Source organism: Chelonoidis abingdonii, chromosome 9 (genome assembly GCF_003597395.2).
Source record: "Chelonoidis abingdonii isolate Lonesome George chromosome 9, CheloAbing_2.0, whole genome shotgun sequence".
In the NCBI taxonomy this organism is placed as follows: domain Eukaryota; kingdom Metazoa; phylum Chordata; order Testudines; family Testudinidae; genus Chelonoidis; species Chelonoidis abingdonii.
In genome coordinates, this window is record NC_133777.1 from 62,789,479 (window position 1) to 62,810,856 (window position 21,378).

Here is a 21,378-nt window from a genome sequence, read left to right on the forward strand (position 1 = left end):
GGATTGCTGTCCAGAGCAGTCACAATGGTGCACTATGGGATACCGCCCGGAGGCCAATACCGTTGATTTGCGGCCACACTAACCCTAATCCGATGTGGTAATAACGATTTCAGCGCTACTCCTCTCGTCGGGGAGGAGTACAGAAATCGGTTTAAAGAGCCCTTTATTTCGATATAAAGGGCGTTGTTGTGTGGACGGGTGCAGGATTAAACTGGTTTGATGCTGCTAAAATCGGTTTAAATGTGTAGTGTAGACCAGGCCTGAGTAGGGACTAGACTATCGGGATCAGCCTGAACAGAGAATGGGTAGTGAGATCACAAAGGATGATAAGATTAATTATCGTTCAGCTAAAATAATAGCAGATACCTATTGAGCCTGCTTAGGAGTGAATCTTTCTCTCTGCCCCCCGATGATTTTAACTTTAATTTGCACTTTTTTCCCCCCAAACCTAATAAAGTGCACAGATTTTATTAAGAATATTATTCATGCCAGGTTTCAAACTTCACATGTTATTTTTCAATAAAAACATGATTTGGGGAGTTTTTTTTTTTTTTTTTTACATTAGGGGAAAAATGTTATTCCCTCGCCTCTCCATTGCACAACTTATAACTCAGAGAGGGTCAAAAGGATTCTATTCAAATTTCATCACTGAGCAGAGACCAAACATGGAAAATTGAAGCCCAAAAGGAATACATCTGGAAAGTTAGGAGTATGAAGAGAGGGGTGATTAACAACGGTTCCTGCCATAGCTACGGTAATAACTATTCTCATGGAGTACTTGGAGTGTTCAGATATAACAACTGCAGATGAGCCAAAGAGGTAGGAAGAGTACTGAAGAATTTAGTTTCAAAGGAAAATTTAATTCTAATTCCTTTAGGAGTGTTTGGATTTTTTTAAAATGTAATTTGAAAACCACTGTTATGTTCTAATGCTGCAAAAAATGTATAATTGTTGAAGGCTCATGGTGTGCCATGAAATCAGCTTTGTTTAGAAGCTTACCCACACTCTGTGGGCTTACCCTGGTGGGCGGTGTGCCAAAGGTTGCCGATCCCTGTTATAGGATAAGGCAGGCAGTTGTGTATTTAAAGGTAGAGAGCGAGGAGCTTGATGAAAGAAAGAATAGGGAAGAGGGAACTGAATTTCAGTCTAATATTAATCTAACACTTCAAGGTTAAACATTTCAGTTTCATTTTAATAGCCTTGTGTTGGTATTTGTCAATTATTGTTCCATAATGTTCAGTTTTTGTCTTTTTTTTTTTTTTGTCTTTTTTTGGAAAATGCTTGTGCTGAGTGGTTAAAATTCACTAAGCTCAGCATGGCTGATTATTGTACTTCTTTTGTTTGGGTATACTTTCAGGTTAATAGCCTTGTGTTGGTATTTGTCAATTATTGTTCCATAATGTTCAGTTTTTGTCTTTTTTTTTTTTTTCTTTTTTTGGAAAATGCTTGTGCTGAGTGGTTAAAATTCACTAAGCTCAGCATGGCTGATTATTGTACTTCTTTTGTTTGGGTATACTTTCAGGCATTAAGAACATAAGAGGAGAGAGATCTAAAATAGAGCAGTCTGCCCTAGAATATGGGGTAAAGTGTACTAGAGACTCCAGTGTTCAGGAACCAGGCCGAGCACAGCCGCTCCGTATCAGATCCCGCAAGAAATGAATGAGCTGCCTGCCATTCATGGGCGGGCCGCCTGCAACAACCCCACTCTTGATCCCCGTTCTCCCCCAACCTTTCTGCTACCGTGGCATGTGTTCCCCCATTTCGTGTGATGAAGTAATAAAGAAAGTCAGTGTTTCTTATTCCAGCATTTTCAAGTGAGATAAAAATGAGGGGGAGGCAGCCTCCACTGCTGTGATAGTCCAGGCAGGACATTAAACGGTGGAGGGGAAGAGGAGCGCAGCAATCTCACTGCTATGATAGTGCAGGCCAGTAACAGAATCTTTCTTTAGACATGGAAAGGGGTGGGGGGGGGCTGATGGAACTCAGCGCCCATTGCTATGATGAGGAGGACAGATGTACAGCCGTTCTGTAACCCATCTACGGGAATGACTGGGAGTCATCCTATTTTTTACCCCAGGCGCGGCCCCGGCCGAACTCACCTGAGACACGCCCAGGAGGCGAACTCACGGGCTTGATTGATGACAATGGATAGCATCGTATGTCTGTCCCTGCCACCAGGGAGAGGAGGGGAGAGGATGCTGGCTATCATTTCCGCAGCACTGCATTCTACCCAGCAGCAGGCAGGTAGACATAGGGTGACGTAATAAAAACGTTCAAGAAATGATTTTTTTTCCCTTTTCTTTCACGAGGCGGGATGGGGAGCGTAAATTGTACGACATATACCGGAAACACCCCGGACAATGTGTTTTGACCCTTACAGGCATTGGGAGCTTCAGTCACGAAAAGAATGCAAATGCTTTTCGGAGACTGTGGGGACTGTTGGGATAGCTGGAGTCCTCAGTACCCCTCCCTCGCCTCCAGTGAGCATACCATTTGAAATCGCTTTGGGCTTTCCTTACGCTGTCACACAGCATCTGTGCAGTGGCCTCTGTCTGATCATAAGCCTGGAGATTTTTTCAAAGCTTTCTCATTTTCGTCTTCATGTAACGAGCGTGATAGAACAGATTTGTCTCCCCATCAGCGATCAGATCCAGTATCTCCCGTCATGGCCAGCATGCTGGAGCTCTTTTTGGATTTGGGACTGCCATGGCCACCCATGCGATCAGAGCTCCAAACGGCTGGGCAACGGAAATGAAATTCCAAAAGTTTGCGGGCTTTTCTTGGTCTATCTGGCCAGTGCATCCAGTTTGATTGCTGTCCGAGCAGTCACAATGGGCGCTAATGGATAACCCGCCCGAGGCCAATACCTGTTGAGTTGCGCCAACAACTAACCTATCCGATGTGGTAATAACGATTTCACAGCGCTACGCCTCTCGTCGGGGAGGAGTACAGGAAATCCGGTTTACAGAGCCCTTTAATTTTCGATATAAAGGGCTTGTTGTGTGACGGGTGGCAGGATAAACTGGTTTGGAATGGCGCTAAATATCGGTTTAAATGTGTAGTGTAGACCAAAGGCTGAGTAGGGACTAGACTAAATCGGGATTCTGCCTGAACAGAGAATGGGTCGTGGAGATCACAAGAATGATAAAGATTAATTATCGTTTCAGACTAAAATAATAGCCAGAATACCTATTGAGCTGCTTAGATGAATCTTTCTCTCTGCCCCCCCATGATTTTAACTTTAATTTTGCACTTTTTTCCCCAAACCGAATAAAGTGCCACAAGATTTTTATTAAGAAATATTTCATTCCCAGTTTCAAACTTCACATGTATTTTTCAATAAAAACATGATTTGGGGAGTTTTTTTTTTTTTTTTTTACATTAGGGGAAAAATGTTATTCCCTCCGCTCCATTGCACAACTTATAATCAGAGAGGGTCAAAAGGATTCTATTTCAAATTTCATCACTGGAGCGCAGAGACAAACAATGGAAAATTGAGCCCAGGAATACATCTGTAAAGTTAGAGATGAAGAGAGGGGGGATTAACAACGGTTCCTGCCATAGCTACGTAAATATATTCTCATGAGTACTTGGAGTGTTCAGATATAACAACTGCAGATGAGCCAAAGAAGGAGGAAGAGTTCCGAATGAATTTAGTTTTCAAAAGGAAATATTTAATTCTAATTCTTTAGCGAGTGTTTGGATTTTTTTAAAAGTAATTTGAAAAAACACTGTTAGTTTCAAGCTGCAAAAAGATGTATAATTGTTGAAAGGCTCATGGTGTGCATGTGAAATCAGCTTTGTTTAGAAGCTTACGCACACTTCGTGGGCTTTACCCTGGTGGCGGTGTGCCAAGGTTCGATCCTGTTAATAGATAAGGCAGGCAGTTGTGTATTTAAAAGGTAGAGAGCGAGGAAGCTTGATGAAAGAAAGAATAGGGAAGAGGGAACCTGAATTTCAGTTCTAATAATTAATCTAACACTTCAAGGTTAAATCATTTCATTTCATTTTAATAGCCTTGGTGTGGTATTTGTCAATTATTGTCCATAAATGTTCCAGTTTTTGTCTTTTTTTTTTTTTTCTTTTTTTGGAAAATGCCTTGTGCTGAGTGGTTAAAATTCAGCTAAGCTCCGCATGGCTGATTATTGTCTCTTTTGTTTGGGTAATACTTTCAAGGCATTAAGACATACAGAAATGGCTGTACCAGTCAAGACCAAAGGTCCATGCTAGCCCAGTAAATCTGTCTGACCGACAGTGGCCAATGCCAGGTGCCCCAGAGGGAGTGAAGCTACCAGGGAATATCAAGTGATCTCTATCCTGCCATCCATCTCCATCCTCTGATGAACAGAGGCTAGGGACACCATTCTTTACTTCCTGCTAATAGCCATGTAATGGTCTTAGCCACCATGAATTAATCAGTTCCCTTTAAACATTGTTATAGTCTCCATGCCCACCACCTCCTTCATGGTTGAGGAGTTCCACAATGTTGAACTTGTGTGTGCTGTGTTGATAGATAGAACTTCTTTTATTTGTTTTAAACCTGCTACCATTAATTTCATTTGTGACCTTAGTTCTTGTTATTATGGGATATAGTAAATTTAATTGTCCTTATCCACTTTCTCCACATCACTCATGATTTTAATAACCTCTATCATATCCCCCCTTAGTCCTCTTTTCTGGTTTTTCCCAAGGCTGAAAAGAGGCCTAGCCTCTTTAATCTTTCCCGTATGGGACGCCTCCCTCACCAGAATTCCTAATCATTTTAGTTGCCCTTTCTGAAGCCTTTCACATTAGCTGGCGTAGATATATCTTTTTGGAGGGTGAGAGACCACATCTGAACACAATATTCGAGATGTTGGGCTATCATGGATCTATATAAGGCAATAATATAATTCTCAGTCTTATTCTCTAACCCCTTTTTTTAATGATTCCTAACATCCTGTTTGCTTTTTTGACCGCCTCTGCGCACTGCGTGGACATCTTCAGAGAACTATCCACGATGACGCCAAGATCTTTTTCCTGACTCGTTGTAGCTAAATTAGCCCCCGTTATATTGTATGTATACTTGGGGTTATTTTTTCCAATGTGCATTACTTTACATTTATCCACATTAAATTTCATTTGCCATTTTGTTGCCCAATCACTTAGTTTTGAGAGATCTTTTTGTTCACAATCTGCTTTGGTCTTAACTATCTTGAGTAGTTTCGTATCATCTGCAAACTTTGCCACCTCACTGTTTACTCCTTTCTCCAGATCATTTATGAATAAATTGAATAGGATTGGTCCTAGGACTGACCCTTGGGGAACACCACTAGTTACCTCTCTCCATTTGAGACATGTCAGTAGCTGTGTTGTTATGAGATATATTTTGGATGCACTGGAAGGCACAGTTAAAGTGTGCTGCTTGATGTGCAGTTGCGGACATGATGCACACAATGAGGCCTGGTCTACATTGACTACTAAGTTATGGCCAGTATCATGGCAGCTAATTTTAGTTTTTCATAATTGTTTTGCAACACAGTAAAATTTAGTAACATAGCAAAGTTGCTATTGAGACTGCATCTAGACTACTGCATGCATTATTGGGCTCTACATTAGAAATATCATAACAAATTGGATTTGTACGAAGAGCAACAAATGATTAAAGGGCTGAATAGAATAATCTGTGAGGAAAGATTAAAATCAAAATATTTATAGCTACTAAGACAGCGATTCTTTAAAGAATGTAAATACCAAGTAGGTCTAAGAATTAGAGTACGTAGTGCAAAGAGGTATGAGAATGAATAATGAGATGAAAATTTTCCTCACCCGGTGTGTGTGTTCTAATGGTGAAAACTATTAGACTGTAATTGTCTTCCACTTGAGTCATTTTGAAACTGGACTAGAGAAAGAACTAGAACATGTTTTAGGAAGTAAGTTTGCATTGGCTGGGTTGTAGACTTTGGGATTTCTATACTGCAAAGGAAAACAAATCTCAGAGACTGGGTCAATTGACTTAGGTTCTCTGAGCCTGAGCTCCTGGGCTAAAAATAGCAGTGTAGACGTTTGGGTTGGGCTGGAGCCCAGACTCTGAAACCCAGGGAGGGTCTCAGAACCTGGGTTCCAGTCCAAGCCCAAAAGTCTATGCTGCTGTTTTTTAGCTCTACAGCCCAAAGTCAGTGAGCCAGAGTCAGTTAATCTGGGCCCTGACACTTGGTGCCCCAGGTTTTTCTTTGTGGTGTGGTTGTACCTTAGGTAATTTTTTCCAGTGTTTAACTACCCTTTCAGTTAGGAAGTTTTTCCTAATGTCTAAACTAAATTTCTCTTGCTGCGATGCGAGCCCATTACCCTTTGTCCTGTCCTCAGTGGATAAGGAGAACAATTTATCACCCTGCTCTTTATAACAACCTTTTACCTACTTGAAAACTGTTGTCATGTCCCTCCTCAGTCTTCTCTTCTCTTTTCTCAGAACTAAACAAACCCAGTTTTTTCAGTCTTTCCTCATAGGTCATGTTTTTTAGTCTGTTTAATCATTTTTGTTGTTCTCCTCATGGACAAATTGGAGAAAGTCCAATCTTTCCCAAAGTGTGGTGCCCAGAACTGGACACAGTACTCCAGTTGAGGCATTATCAGTGCTGAGTAGAGTGGAAGAATTACTTCTCACGTCTTGTTCACAAAACTCCTGCTAATGCATTTCAGAATGATGTTCATTCTTTTAGCAACGGTATTCTATTGTTGACTCATATTTAGCTTGTGATCCACGATAAATGCCAGATTATTTTCTGCAGTACTCCTTCCTAGGCAGTCATTTCCCATGTTCTATTTGTGCAGTTGATTATTCCTTCCTAAGTGTAGTACACTGCATTTATCCTTATTGAATTTCATCCTATTGATATCAGACTATTTCTTCAGTTTGTCAAGCTCATTTTGAATTCTAGCCCTGTTCTCCAGTGTGTTTACAGCCCCTCCCAGTTTGGTATCATCCGCACACTTTATAAATGTACTCTCTGTCATTATCCAAATTATTTATAAAGACATTGAATAGAATTGGACCCAAGATCCCTGCGGGACATCACTCGATATGCCGTTCTAGCTAGACTGTGAACCATTGATAACTACTCTCTGAGTGTGGTTTTTCCAGTCAGTTGTGCACCCACCTTAAAGGAGGTTAGTCTAGGTTATATTTCCCTAGTTTGTTTATGAGAAGGTCATGTGAGCCAGTGTTAAAAGCCTTACTAAAATTGAGATGTATCACATATACTGCTTCTTCCCTATCCGTAAGTCTTTTTAACCTATCAAAGAAGGATGTTAGGTTGGTTTGTTTTTGAAAAATCCATGTTGACGGTTACTTATCACCTTATTATCTTGTGCTCACAAATTGTTGATTATTTGCTCCATTTTTTTTCTGGGTACTGAAGTTAAACTGAGTGGCCTATAATTCCCTAGGCTGTCCTTATTCCTCTTTTATAGATAGGTGCTATATGTGCCATTTTCCAGTACTCTGGGATTGCTTCTGTCCTCCATCATCGCTAATGGCTCAGAAATCTGTTGATATGTAAAAATTGGGTAACTTTTCCTACACACGCTCTGAATACATAGTTAATTGCTATACATGGTTAAATGTCCATCTATATACTTGGCTAAACCACAAGGGTTTTCTATGTAAGAGTGTGTATATATTTTTCCCATTGCACAGTGTTTTGTACATTTGCCTATCTAGTATTCGCTTTACTATGATCTAGTATGTGTCCTTATTGTCAATTGATATTCTTATTTGGTAGGGTTATTTTTATTTGTGAATGATTTCCTTGCACTAGGAGTTCCTCTGTGTAAATCTAATTGTGCACTAAGTATTCCTCTGTGTAAGTGTTCCTCTGTGTAAATGTAATACTGTGAAATCTTTATACAGTGTAACAAGTGAATTCCCTGACACTTCACCCTTCATACAATGCTGTAAGTAAATAATTAGGTCAGTTTATATATTTTTATTTTTAATAGCACTTTAGTACCATTTTTAGTAGCTTCTAATACTTTGTACTGGTCTTTCTGCTGTTCTTTCCTCTCCGTTTGCGCAAACACAGCTGAATTCACAAGAGGAGAAAAGAAAACAAGATACTGCTGCCAAGCAGACAGGAAACTGTAGTAGACCTTACCAGCAGTAAAGAGTTTAAGCATGCCTTCCACCCAATCAGCTGTGAGTGTTGTTGCTATGTGCACTCTTACTCTGCCTTCTTTGTGAAAAAATGTCTTGCACGGAGAGGCTAAATATGCACCCAAAGCTGAACATTTTGTTTTAACCACTGCAGACATCTGGATCTCTCAGATACTGCCAGTGTAGCCCATTTGCAGCTAGGAGGCAACTTCCTTTACACAAGGATTCCAGTATGGTTTACAGTGGAAACAAAGGGCTGCATAGAGAAGGTGTGTAAATTGAAGGAAGTAATTTTAAATGCTTAATTTTTTTCCAGTTTTGACTAAATGTTTATGAAGGTGGGTTCTCCTTTCAAATGGACATAGAATTTTTACACACTTGTGATTAACAGTGTCAGCTTGAAAATATTAAACTCACATGATTTACATTCAACATTTTTATAGTTCTTTTTCTTCAAATCATACTAGAAATACAATTTTGATTATATTATTGATCTGAACAAAAAAGGGGGTGAGGGCAGGCAGGATGCAAGAAAGGAAAGAAAGGCCTGTCAAACACCGTGGTGCTCCTTTAGTGCAATAAGGTTTTAAAGATAGTGAGATGGGGCTGAGGAGAGGGACTGGAACAAATAAATTCTTCCTATTATAGCACAAACTTGTTTCTCAATGATTTTAGACTTTTTTCAGAGACTCCATTGGTACTAAATTTGACAAGGTGACAAAAGTAAGCTTATTGAAAATTTTGCTTCCCAAGTTATGAGCTTGAGAATTAAATTTTGAACTTAAAAGTTTCAAAATATTGTTTTAAAAATATTAAATATATACTTTACTGAAGATATGTTCTCCCTTTCACTTTATACCTGGATCCAATGATCTGAAGAAATGAAGGTGAGAGGGTTTTTTTATAATTAATTTACCGTATATATATCTGAGTAGCAGGAAGGGAAACTACTACTTGTGGCATTTTAAAGTGGAGATCTGATATAATGCCATGTGTACTAATAGCCCTGGAATAGTTTTTATATCCATATGTAGCTGCTCTGTTTTTTTTTGTATTGGGAGTGAAAATATAAGACTTAACTGAATGTATGTTTCTTTTGTGTCCTGTTTTTTTTAATGTAGGTCAAGTTCCTTTAACAACACAGGGAAATTATTACAGTGCTTTCATTTGTGCTGCTAGTTGAGTGCATCCCAGTATTGTCACTCTTTTGTAATGATTTGCTTACTCTAGGCAAATAAAGTTTATGCAAATAAGTCTCCACTTGGGCAGCTAGAGAAGCAGACTGTAATATTTGATAAAGTAGTAGCTTGTCATCATTGGCTGTTCAGCTATAGCTATGCTGTGTGTTTAAACAACTGTTTAATAATATAACTGATCTAGCTCAAGTGCCGAATACAGGATGTTGATGTCTTTCACTGTGTGTAGTAAAACAGTGGTTTCTGACTTTTTTTTTTTTTTTCCTGGCAACCCAGTTGAAGAAAATTGTTGATGCCCATGACGCAACAGAGTTGGGGATGAAGGGATTGGGGTGTGAGAGTGGTTCAGGACTGGGGCAGGGGACTGGTGTGCAGGAGGGAGTCATGACTCTGGGCTCGGGGTGCAGGCTCTGGGGTGGGGCTGGGTATGAGGGGTTTGGGGTGCAGGAAGGAGCTCTGAGTTTAGGGGGTGGGCTCAGGGCTGGCGCAGGGGATTGGTGTGTGGCGTTAGGGTGTGGACTTACCTCGAGTGGCTCCCTGTCAGTGGCACAGCAGGGGTGCTAAGGCAGTCTTCCTGTCTGTCTTGGCACCACAGACTGCGCTGTGCCCCAGAAGCAGCCAGCAGCAGGTCGAGCTCCTAGGCAGAGGCGCGCAAGCATCACCCCCCCCAATGGGAGTACGGAGCTGGTGCTCAGGGCGGAGGTATTGTGTGGAGCACTGTGGGCCCCCTGGCCTAGGAGCTGAACCTGCTGCTGGCCACAGCACAGTGTTTGAACAGATAGGGACTAAGCTGCCTTAGCCGGGCAGCACCGCCAGCAGCACTTTTAATGGTGCGGTCGGCGGTGCTGACCAGAGCCGTCGCGTCGCCGTGCCTTACATTCCGTGACCCAGTACTGAGTTGCGACCCACAGTTTGAAAACTCCCATAGTAAAAGATTCTGCAAAATATTGGCAATATCATAAAGATTACATAATTACATATATTCTTGTTCTGTATGTCGGACTTATTGATGTTGTAGAAAGGGCCAGAACTCTGATTTTAAGCAAGTTTTTTGAGTTAAATGTTTATCTACTGCTTAGGAATGAGGAGGAATAGTCCCACTGGTGTAATCTTGTGGCTTGTGTAAGGCTGTCTGTTGTGATTCACTGAGGAGTATTGTTCTAGGAAAGAGTATTAGAGAAACTTAGAGAAGCCTCAGTGAACTTTGCCATCCTTTTAATTTACCTGACTGATATCTGTATTTACAAATATTTACCATAATAGTGTTTTGGGTATCTTGTGAATACTGCACAAATTTAATTGGTGTGTAGCATAACAGAATCCTTTATAAAAAGAAACTGCCTGTTGTTAATATCCTTAAAATTCTGTCTCCTGACCATTTTTAAATTAAATCATATATATGTATATAAAAATAAAATATAGATTAAATTGAGTGGGAATTTAGGGGAGGGGACATTGGTACAGAGAAAAAGAAACTCAAATGAGGTTTTACTGAAGTCAAAAACTCATTATACATAAAGGGTGTCTGACAGTGAAAAAGAGGACAGAAGATAAAGTACTAGGGAACTAACTAAAAGTGGAAGGTTGGCTTAGACATGGTATTGAGATGTAATAAAAATGAATTTAACCAAGGCAGGAGATAATGGCTACCCCTCAGGTAAGCAGAGCCAATTTAATTTAGTTTTTCCCCAATAATACATAAATCAGATTGTCATATAAGAGTTAATATTATATTATGATATAAAACTACTCAAAATAATTCTGTAAATGCACCGTATTTAAAAATGACACTTATTAACCTAATATCTACTGTTTTGCACATATATAACAACTTAGGATAAGGAAAATATGGCAAAATAGAATCTTTAAAACCCATATTTGGTTTAAGCCGTAGAAATTTTTGATCTTATGTAATTTTAGTCCTCTTGAATACTAAAAAAAAAATCCTGATGGGCTAATAATATGTCCTATAACGTCCTTTGGCCTGTAGTTTTCCCAAGATAGAGTAAACTACAAATATTTAAATAAAACTTACTGAAGCTGAATGTAACCTGAAGGTATTGTCTACAGTGCAGTTAAACACCTGCAGCTAGCCTGTGTCAGCTGACTTGGACTTGGGCTAAGGGGCTGTTTAATTGGGGTGTAGACATTCAGGCTGGAGGCTGGGCTCAGGGACCCTACCCCCCATTGCAGGATCTTAGAACCTGGGCTCCAGCCCAAGCACAGATGTCTACACCACAGTTAAACATTCCCTTTGCCTGAGCTCTGCGGGCCCAAGTTAGGTGACACGGATCAACTGCGGGTGTTTAATTGTATTATAGACGTAACCTGGGTGGCTAGTGAGAGGACTTTTTTTTTGTGAAGTCTGTTCTGAGAAGACTACTGTCCAGAATGATGCCACAAGATCAGTTACAGACCGAAACAAGTTAGGAATAGGCTGTAACACTAGAGAAGGTTTTGGGGGGTGGGGCGATGATGAGGAGCCAGGGTGAAGGGAAGTTGAAAGATGAAAGTAGAAAGTAAGATGAAATCCAGAAAGATGAAAGTAGCTCTCTTCTTTAAAAATGGGTATTGCAGCAAACAATGGGGTCCATGATTTACCTAGCTAATTCTCTGTGACCCAGTTAATTTTCTGTACTCATTCCTCCTGGTGACTTCAGTGCCTCTTGTTGCTAGTTCTTTTCTAACAGCTGACGGTGAAGGAGCTCTCTGTGCAACTGTTACTTCTGACCATGCCACGAAGGCTGCCTTGGTATAGCTCAAGGAATTTGAGTCTCTTATCTCATACTTAACCTGAATACTATCTGTCTGCTAAGTGTCCTTTCTCTAATACAGTGTTTCCCAAACTTGGGATACTGCTTGTGTAGGGAAAGCACCTGCCAGGCCAGGCCGGTTTGTTTACCTGCTGCATCCGCAGGTCTGGCTGATCGAGTCTCCCACTGGCCGCAGTTCGTTGCTCCAGGCCAATGGGAGCTACAGGAAGTGCCGTGGGCCCAGGGACGTACTGGCCGCCGCTTCCAGCAGCTCCCATTGGCCCGGAGCAGAGAACCACGGCCAGTGGGAGCCTCGATTGGCCGGATCTGCGCACCCAGCAGGTAAACAAACTGGCCCGGCCCGCCAGGGGCTTTCCTTACACGAGCGGCGTCCCAAGTTTGGGAAACACTGCTCTAATGAGTTGTCTATTGGAGAAAAAAAACTTTCTTTATTTTGGTGACAGAGACACTCTGAAGCACAAATGTCCTCTTTTCTTCTCCTTTCAAGAACTTCCTTTTAACAGTATTTAAAAGGTTTTTATAAACAGTGCTGCTGCACTGTCATCTTGTTTCCCTCCCTCTATTTTTATTTTGCAAATATTTTGAGAGAAGGCAGCTCAGCAGCTTTAGTAAGTGCCTGGTGAAGTAACACAATGCCCAGTGCCCCTAATAGACAAATATAACAATGCTGGGACAGAACTATGGGCTTGGTACTGCATCAGTGCCAAGATTACTATTTTAAAGTGAGCATCAAGGAACTCTGAAGGTATCTGTTGACCAGGGGTGGTCAATACACAGGTGACTTGAAGGACGTTAAAGAGCAAGTCTTCAAATGTACCAAGATACGGTTCCTGTGGTGGATGCCTTGCTGCATATACAGCAAAGCATCCTGTGGCACCTTATAGACTAACAGACAGATGCATTTGACGAAGTGGGTATTCACCCACGAAAGCTCATGCTCCAGTACGTCTGTTAGTCTATAAGGTGCCACAGGATGCTTTGCTGCTTTTAACAGATCCAGACTAACACAGCTACCCCTCTGATACTTGATGCATATGTAGCAAGAAAAATCCTAATGGTGTGCTTGGACATCTTTAAAGCATTTAGCTGTAATCCTCTTTGTTGGAACCAATGGAAAGCATCAAGCTATCTAGTCTTATTGTGACCAGAAGGGAAAGCGCCACATTGCATTACCTCAGCTGCATCCTAAATGTACATGTCACATCTTACTGACTGAAGCATTATCTCAGCAGAACCTGCTCAAGGTCATGGGTATCATGTGTCCCAAGTATACGGCATCAGTCCCAGCATCCTAGTTACTAGGGCCTCAAACACTAATGATGCCATCCACATTGGTCATCTCAGTGCAGTTGAAGTTAGCATACTTGTCATCCTGAAACAAAAGGGATGATGGGGATAAGAACTTCTAGTCACTTGTATGTGTGAGTCGCAAGTCTTCTGACACGCAAAAGAACTTTCTGGGGAGTGTGGTCAGCAATAAACTAAATTCTCTCAGTGGGATTTGAGCTCAATTTTATCACTGTCATGACTGAAAACTTGTTTACTTTGTAAATCCCCAAATGTCCTGCATTGAAATCCTAGTTTACATTGAGTTGCACCTCTGCTGCAGGAGATTAAAGGGGAAACCTAACACTGCTCGAGTCTGGTGCATGACATACCTATAGGCTGTCAAGATTCAGAGCTGAGCATCTCTGCACTGTGATCCCATATTCTGGAATGGAAAATGTATTTAACTCTCCATTCTTGCTGCCCACATAAGGAGTTACCGGTTCAAGTGAATAGGTACCAGACCACCCTTTAGAGAGTGGCTAATTTATGCGTGGATTTATCTTCTTCCCCAAAACTATAAAGTGATAAATTATAAAAGCCTTTTGGTGATGGCCTAGTAAGACAATGCCTTTGATGTGATGTAGCTGCCTCCAAAATAGGTGATTGTTGCAAGTCTTTGGTCTTCAACAGGAGCTACTGTAAAAGCTTATGACAAAATAAACTTGTTTTGTGGAGTAAGTGAAGGCTAATCTTATGAAGACTAAAAAGAATAAAGGCCACATTCTGTCATCTTTGTTCCATGGTCTATCCTCTGGCTCCATCCTATCATGGTGAGGAGAGAGGGAAAAACACAACTTGGCCCACCCTTCCAGGACCAGACTCAAGGACACTTGGTGCTTAAAGACTCAGGACATTTGGCATTGAGTATAACTGAGACAGAAGGGTTTCATCTCCAAAATTCTAAGCTTTGGAAACCTCAGCTTTTATGTTCATACAGCCAATAGGCCAGCATATACCTTGAATCTTGTAGGAGGAATGTAAAGGGTTATGTCCCTGGTTATATCATATATAGGTCTGGGCGTTTTGTGTTGTCAAGCAAGGCTACAAAATTTCCTTCAGAAAAGTATCTCCAAATTGCCCATATGAAGATATGCTCTCCATATCTGTGTTATCCAGAAGAAACTGCCAAAAAAAAATAATAAATGTCATAAAACTCAGATGTTTTGTTTTAGGTATTTCCTCATATATCTAGAAACAAAGAAGGGCTGAGGTCCATCGTGGACTTCAGCTATCTGAACTGCCACAGTATTCAAAATGATTTCTTTGTGAACAGCTCTACTTCTTTGAAAAGATGACAACTGATTAAGTTTATGTGCACTGAAACTTGAGTTCAGTTTGCTTGGTGGGAGAGGAAAATTCTATTGGACACGATAAGTCATAGCCCAGTTTCTTTTGGGTAGAGTGACTACCCACCCACAGAAATGCATTTTCACACTCGTCTTTCCCTTTTTAACAGCAAAAGTCCTAACCAAGTTTGGAGAGACAAGTTCTACAAAATTAATAGCTCTTTAATGGCAGAGGCAAATGAGGGTCCCTTTCATGCTAGTATTGGTGGTATCCAGTCCCATCACGCTGAAATCTTATGTATGATCAAACAGAACTAGAACCTCTCTGCATGCTGACCTAGGATCCCCTTTCCCTTTCACAATGGCAACTGAAAGCGTGCATCGTTCCAGTGAGGTCTGTTGAATTAAGTGTGTGTGTTTAAAGGCAAAGGAAACAACTGGAAGAGAAAACGATAAAGAAACTTCAAGAGGGCATGGATATAGGTTTCTAGAGCCCTTATAGGTTTTCTTTCCTTAAAGGTCTTGCTCCAGTGAAGTCCTGTCTTACCAGAAGATAACTACCAATTTCAGTGGAAAATGTTTGGAGAGCGTCATGAGAAGGCCCATAAGAATTCATATTACTTACCCCACGTGAAAACTACTTGCTTATCAAGTATCAGAGGGGTAGCCGTGTTAGTCTGGATCTGTAAAAGCAGCAAAGAATCCGGTGCCACCTTATAGACTAACAGACATTTTGGAGCATGAGCTTTCGTGGGTGAATACCCACTTCATCGAATGCACCTGGTACTTGGTTATCATTTCTCTATCAGTCTGGGTAAAAGGAATTTTCCCTTAAGATTTATCTGGCTACTATTTTTGGCACTGTATAAGTACATTAAAGTTCCTCTATAGGTTCTAGTCTAATGATCATATGGGAATTTGAAGAAACCCCATTCAAATACCTTTTTCTTGTGGAGTAGTAATGCCATCTTTACTAAGCCACTTTACCACCCAGAAATGTGAATTTCTAAAATGGAAACTAATTCTCCTAGTGATAGTGTCTTCAGTATGCAGAGTTAGTAAGATTCAAGTCTTAGTTACTAATTTACCTTGTGCTTTGTCATAAGAATAAGGTAGTGTTGTACATTTGATCATAAATTCCTTCCAAAGATGGTGTTTTAATCTGAATTAAGTAGCCACCCTCCTTGTGTTCTTTCCACATGCCTGCCCAGAAAGGCTGTTCTCTGTAAGCTTAAAATGAAAAGGTCCCAGACCCGTTATTTGAAAGGGAGCAAAGACTTTAATGTCTATCTTGCTCCCCCTCATTTTTCCTCTTGTTTTCTTTTGCCCTTGTATTACTAGTTATTGTATCCAAGAGAACCATGTCTAAATAGCTGTCTGATGGCATTGTTTTTGTTCCTTATGAGGTCTGCAACTTCAAGATTATGTTAAGGAACATTTATTTGGAGGAATGTCTGCTTTTGTAGCTGAGTTCAGATTAGCTCCCAGGAAGAGATTTGAAGGGCAGACATGTGGACTGACTAAATTTTATTAGAAGTGATTGAGTTCAGTATTCTGTTGTGATTCTAGCTTGTCTGATCAATGTTCCCAAATTGAAAGAGGAAATTCTTTTCATGTCTGTTATTTTTAGGGATATTTTCATGCTCTTTTACACCTTTTTTGCTCTTGTTTTGGTTATCTAATTACACCACTCACATGTTGTCAAGGTGGTTTCTCCTTCTGAGGAGTCTGAAACTAAAGATATTCCCAGGCTGCAGGTGTAGAATATATCAAATGCATGATGGTCTGTGGAGATTTCAGGAACCTCCAAGACTAAGGTTCTGCTGTGAACTCAAGCCATATGGGGCAGAAGAGGGAGAAGGAATTTCCTGGAATTCTTGTTATCAGATGGTGTGCAGTTACAGCAGATCCTTGTCTACCTTCCCCACAAACTTGAGGAGGTGTAATCTTTTATTCTAATTCTGTTTCACACTCTGATATTGGAATTAACCATTGGAAATGCCGTGGTCACCGGAGCTTCTTACAGAGCAGGCACATATATTGTCTGTTAGCCAAAGACTTTACTCTCACCGGTCATGTTAATAGAGTGTGGACCTAGGGTGTGGGTCTGCTATAAATATACTTCAAGAGAAACAGAATTACAAGTAAAGTAATCTTTTTATACTAAACCAGGTTTCCACACTTTGACAATTTACACTCTTTAGTGTTCACACTTGTATTAAAAGAATATAATGATTGTCTTTTGACTTTATCCAGTTTTAATACTGAAGTGATGCAATGTTGTTGTAATTACAGGTAATGCAAATACTGTATATCCGGCCATTTGTGTTTCCCTACTACTCCTCACCTCCTACTTAACTGTGATGGGGTGAAATCTTAAATAGGTGGAGTAGAAGGAGAGGCAAAATCTGGCAACTTTTTTTAATAGTCTGTATTGGCAAAGTCTTGAGAGTTCTAGATTTATTTTAAGAAATAGTGTTAAAAAGGATTTGAACGTAAAGGGTTTCTTAACCAGATCTTTATAAAACTTTGCATACAGTAATTATATGGAACTTCATATGCCTCTGTATGCATAGATGTTTCTTTCCCCTTTCACTTCTCCACTAAGTATTAAAGTTCAGTTTATTTGCCATTTAAAATAAAACATACTATAGGTAGATGTTAGGAATAGTTGAATGCTTATACTCTTCATTGCCAATAATGTTTTTAAATATCTTAGACTTAATACTTATTCTGTTAAGATCAATACACATTTTAAAGAAACCTCTGATAATATCACTTAGGGATTCTGGATTTTGATTTCCAAGTACTTATTTCAGACCCAGTTTCTTTGTTTACTCACTGCTTTGGTCTCACACTTGGATGTGTTCACACTATATGTGGTTCATTTTATCAGTTTATACTATAGCATGAAACCACACTAGTATTAAAGATTGTAAAATACTTTCTGAGCACTCAGTTTTTATAGCTTTTAATGCCAGAACAGGGACCATTATGATCCTGTAATGTGATGTTCTGTGTAACACACGCCCTAGAATTCACTCAATAAGTAGTGTATCAAACCTGATAGTTTATAGTTGAACTAGACTAGAGCATGTGTGTTTAGAAAGACATCCGATCTTAAAAGGTCAAGTGAGAGAATCTACCATCTCCTCCAGTAAGCTGTTACAGTATTAATAAGGCACGCAGTGTTAACAGTGAGAGTAGTTTCAGTCTGAATGTTTCCAGCCTCAGCTTTCAGCCCTTGGATCTTGTTATTTTTTCTGCTATAATAAATTGCCCATGGTATCAGATATGTTCTTTCTGTGTAGGTACTTGTAGATCACTATCAGGGCACCTCTTAAGCGTCTCTTCAAAAGTTGATGTACTGTAGATCCTTAGGTCTCTCATTTCAAGGTAGGTTTTCCAGATTTGGAATCATTCTTGTAGTGTTTTTCTAAACCCTCTCCAAGTTGTCAACCTCTTTTTTGAAGTATAGATGCCAAAATTGGAAACAGTATTCCAGTAGTGACTTCATTGGTGCCATATATATTGGTGATATTGCCTCACTCCTCTTTGTGCATGCAAGGTTTGTGATTATACTTTTAGCCACAGCATTGTACTGGGGAATCACTTTTTATTTACCTATTATGACATCTGTGACTGGGTCTCTGTTTTCAAGTCATAATCCCCCATCCTGTAAGTATGACTTACATCCTTTGTTTATGTATGTATGACCTTGCATTTGATTGAATCAAACGCGTGCTGTTGAATGTGCTCAGTTTACTAAACAATCCAAGTCGCTTATGTAAGTAACCTGTTCTCATTATTTACTACTCCACTAATCTTTTTCGTTTGCAGATTTTATCAGCAAATTTTTAATATCTTCTGACAAATAAAAGATCACTTGCTGATATTACATGCATACCATGCTCTGTTCCTTTCATTCATGGACAAAAAATGCATGTACAAAAAGTGTAGTGGCATAATAGTCTGGACAAAAGCATGCTTAGAAGGAGCTAGTTATATATACTTACCCAGTCTGCACATGATGTTTGTAGTAATTGCACATGTAAGTATGGGTGTTTGTCTGAAACTCTCAGGCCTCTATGTTTGATGATTTCTCCTTGGTTGTTGAACTTTCACGATCATGCTATTTGCCAAATGCTTATGGTGCTAAGGAATGATGAGAATAATTATCACATGACTAGTACTCCTTCTCAGAACACAATTTGACCAATACAAACAATAGAATAGTGGCACTCTGGGCATACTGTACAAAGCACGTATGAATAGAATATTCATTTCATCCTTATGGATAACTGTTTTTGTGGACTTCATAAAATGTCGAAAATTTCAATTAGAATTGTAAAGTGCACTGTAGTGTTCCTGTTTTTTCCCCATACAATAAAAAAAAATACCTCTTTGTTATGATTCCTATTTCTCTCCTGCATCTGACGTAGACTTCTGAAGTGAACTTACTTTTACTTTCTAGCGAGGAGCGGATTTTGTCCTCTTCTGTAACTAAACTATTTTAATACCTAAAGATGTATTGAATTTTTCATAACATAGGAATATTTGGACCTAGTTAGACTGAAGCTATGTGTAAATAATGCATGAAACTTTCCACAATAGGAGTTATGTGATAGAAGCACAAAACAAGGGAATTTATTACAGTATGGATTATTACATTTATGAAGAGCACTGCCAGCTGCTGCTTTACTGAAGATTGTTGAATTTTAATTCTTTGTACTAGTTTAGACTGGACTGTGCAGAGTAAGAATATTCTGCATGTTCCTCAGTATTCTGCGATGTTAACTGTTTAAAAACTAAACTCTTTTAACTGACTCCTCTTCTGGGCGGCAGGAATTCACAATAAAAAATTTTTAAAAGAGCATTGTGTTCCATTTTCTAAGTAGTGATATTTAATTCTTTTCCTATTCAAAGTGTTTTGGAGGTTATTTTACTATGTATTCTGGCCTCTTTCTGGCCTTATCCCATGCCATAAATGACACCAAGCCAGAGTGCCCCTGAAACTTCCTGCATCAGAACCCAGTCAATGTATTATTCTAGTGATGGTATGATTCAACAGTGGTTTCCCTCTCAGAATTCTTTTTTCTTCTTTTAGAGACAATAATTTCAGAGCACCCCTGGCAATCTGGCAAATTGAGTGATAACTACAGTTGTTTGTTGTTACTGACACTTTATGCATTTGAACTACAATATTTCGTATTCAGTTTACATTTGTAGTAACAAAGTTGGGGGAAGAGGAAATATGTACTATATAAAAATCTTAAGGTGGTACAATGATTTGGGTATGATAGGGAAGACAATCAATTTAATTGACTTTTTTATTTATTTTTATTTATTTATTTATTTTTAATTACTTTTTTATATAGCTTTTTAATGTTTTTTTAATATATAATGAAAGCAGACATTGAAATAAAATAAAAAGCTATGGGGTAGGGATCTCAAATATATAAACATTTGGAAATGTTATTTTATACATAATTATTTTCTGAGAAATCTGTCACAAAAGGCTACATTATTTACCCTGCACAAATCCTCATAAGTAGTTGAGTTTGTGTTTCCATTTTCATCATAAGTGGTGTACGTTTTTATTTCCAGCCACTGAAAGCTCTTGCTAATTCTCTAAAATTGCTACTTGGATTTAGTTGCTCATCTGCACCCACAAGAGAGTGTTGTTAGCCTGCCAAGATTGGGTCAGCATCCATGATTTAGAGGCTAGATAATAAAGAATAGATCGTTTCAGTTTTGTATGTTTGTGACAATCACCATATTTTCTGTATTCTTTTCCCCACCTGATGGGGCACAGCCTTGGCTTTCCAGCAGAAGTTTCTTTTTAATCATGTCCTCCATGGAGTCTTGGTAAGCCAAGAACAGAAAACAGAAACTTTATTTATACTCTTGCAGAGCTCTTGTTTCTGAAATAAAATTTTTCATATATCAGCTGTCTTTTTAGTTTGTGGCACACTGCCCAGAAATGTTCTTACATACTTCATGTAATCAAAGACAGAAAATGACACTGGATCTAGGCATTGGTAATCAATCTTCGACTACTGCTTGATTGAAGCAATAAAGGTTGCTTAGAGTAGGCAGACCAGGCATTGTCTGCTCTGTTTGATATGGTACAATTTTTACTTGCTGTTGTAATATACTAACTTCTACATGCTAGTTCTGCATACACATTTGCAGCTGTCTCATCATCCTTTGGAACAAGGGAGCAGTATCAGTTGCAAGGTCTCATCAGGGCCACCCAGAGGATTCAGGGGGTCTGGGGCCCCTTCCATAAAAAATTAAAGTTGCAATACTATAGAATACTATATTTTCGGGGCCTGGGGCAAATTACCCCACTTGCCCGCCTCCCCCCACAAGTGGCCCTGGGAAAAATAAAGATTTTAAAACTTCCTGCATCTCGGACAAACCCAGTTTTGAGAACTTCTTTTCAAGTCACCTTTACAAGGTATCACTGGTTCTTCTTCGAGTGCTTGCTCATATCCATTCCAGTTAGGTGTGCGCGCGCCGCGTGGACGTTCGTCGGATAAACTTTTACCCTTGCAACACTCGGTGGGCTGGCAGGTCGCCCCCTGGAGTGGCGCCACTATGGTGCCTGATATATATCCCTGCCGACCCAACCGCTCCTCAGTTCCTTCTTACCGCCC

General features: G+C 39.7%; 1 protein-coding gene across 3 annotated transcripts in view; it reads left to right on the forward strand.

The window, feature by feature from the left end:
- The window catches only part of ATOSA (atos homolog A), an 87,454-nt gene that overhangs the window by 33,983 nt on the left and 32,093 nt on the right, over window positions 1-21,378 (forward strand). The window contains exon 1 of one of the 3 annotated variants that reach the window (XM_075069624.1): window positions 8,236-8,400. The exons of 1 other annotated variant lie outside the window; for it this stretch is intronic. In XM_075069624.1, the coding sequence (XP_074925725.1) occupies window positions 8,364-8,400 (37 nt within the window). In that variant the 5' untranslated portion in view covers window positions 8,236-8,363. Of the gene's footprint in view, window positions 1-8,235; window positions 8,401-21,378 lie in introns of those variants that run through there. One more of the 3 variants, XM_075069626.1, reaches the window with a different exon arrangement.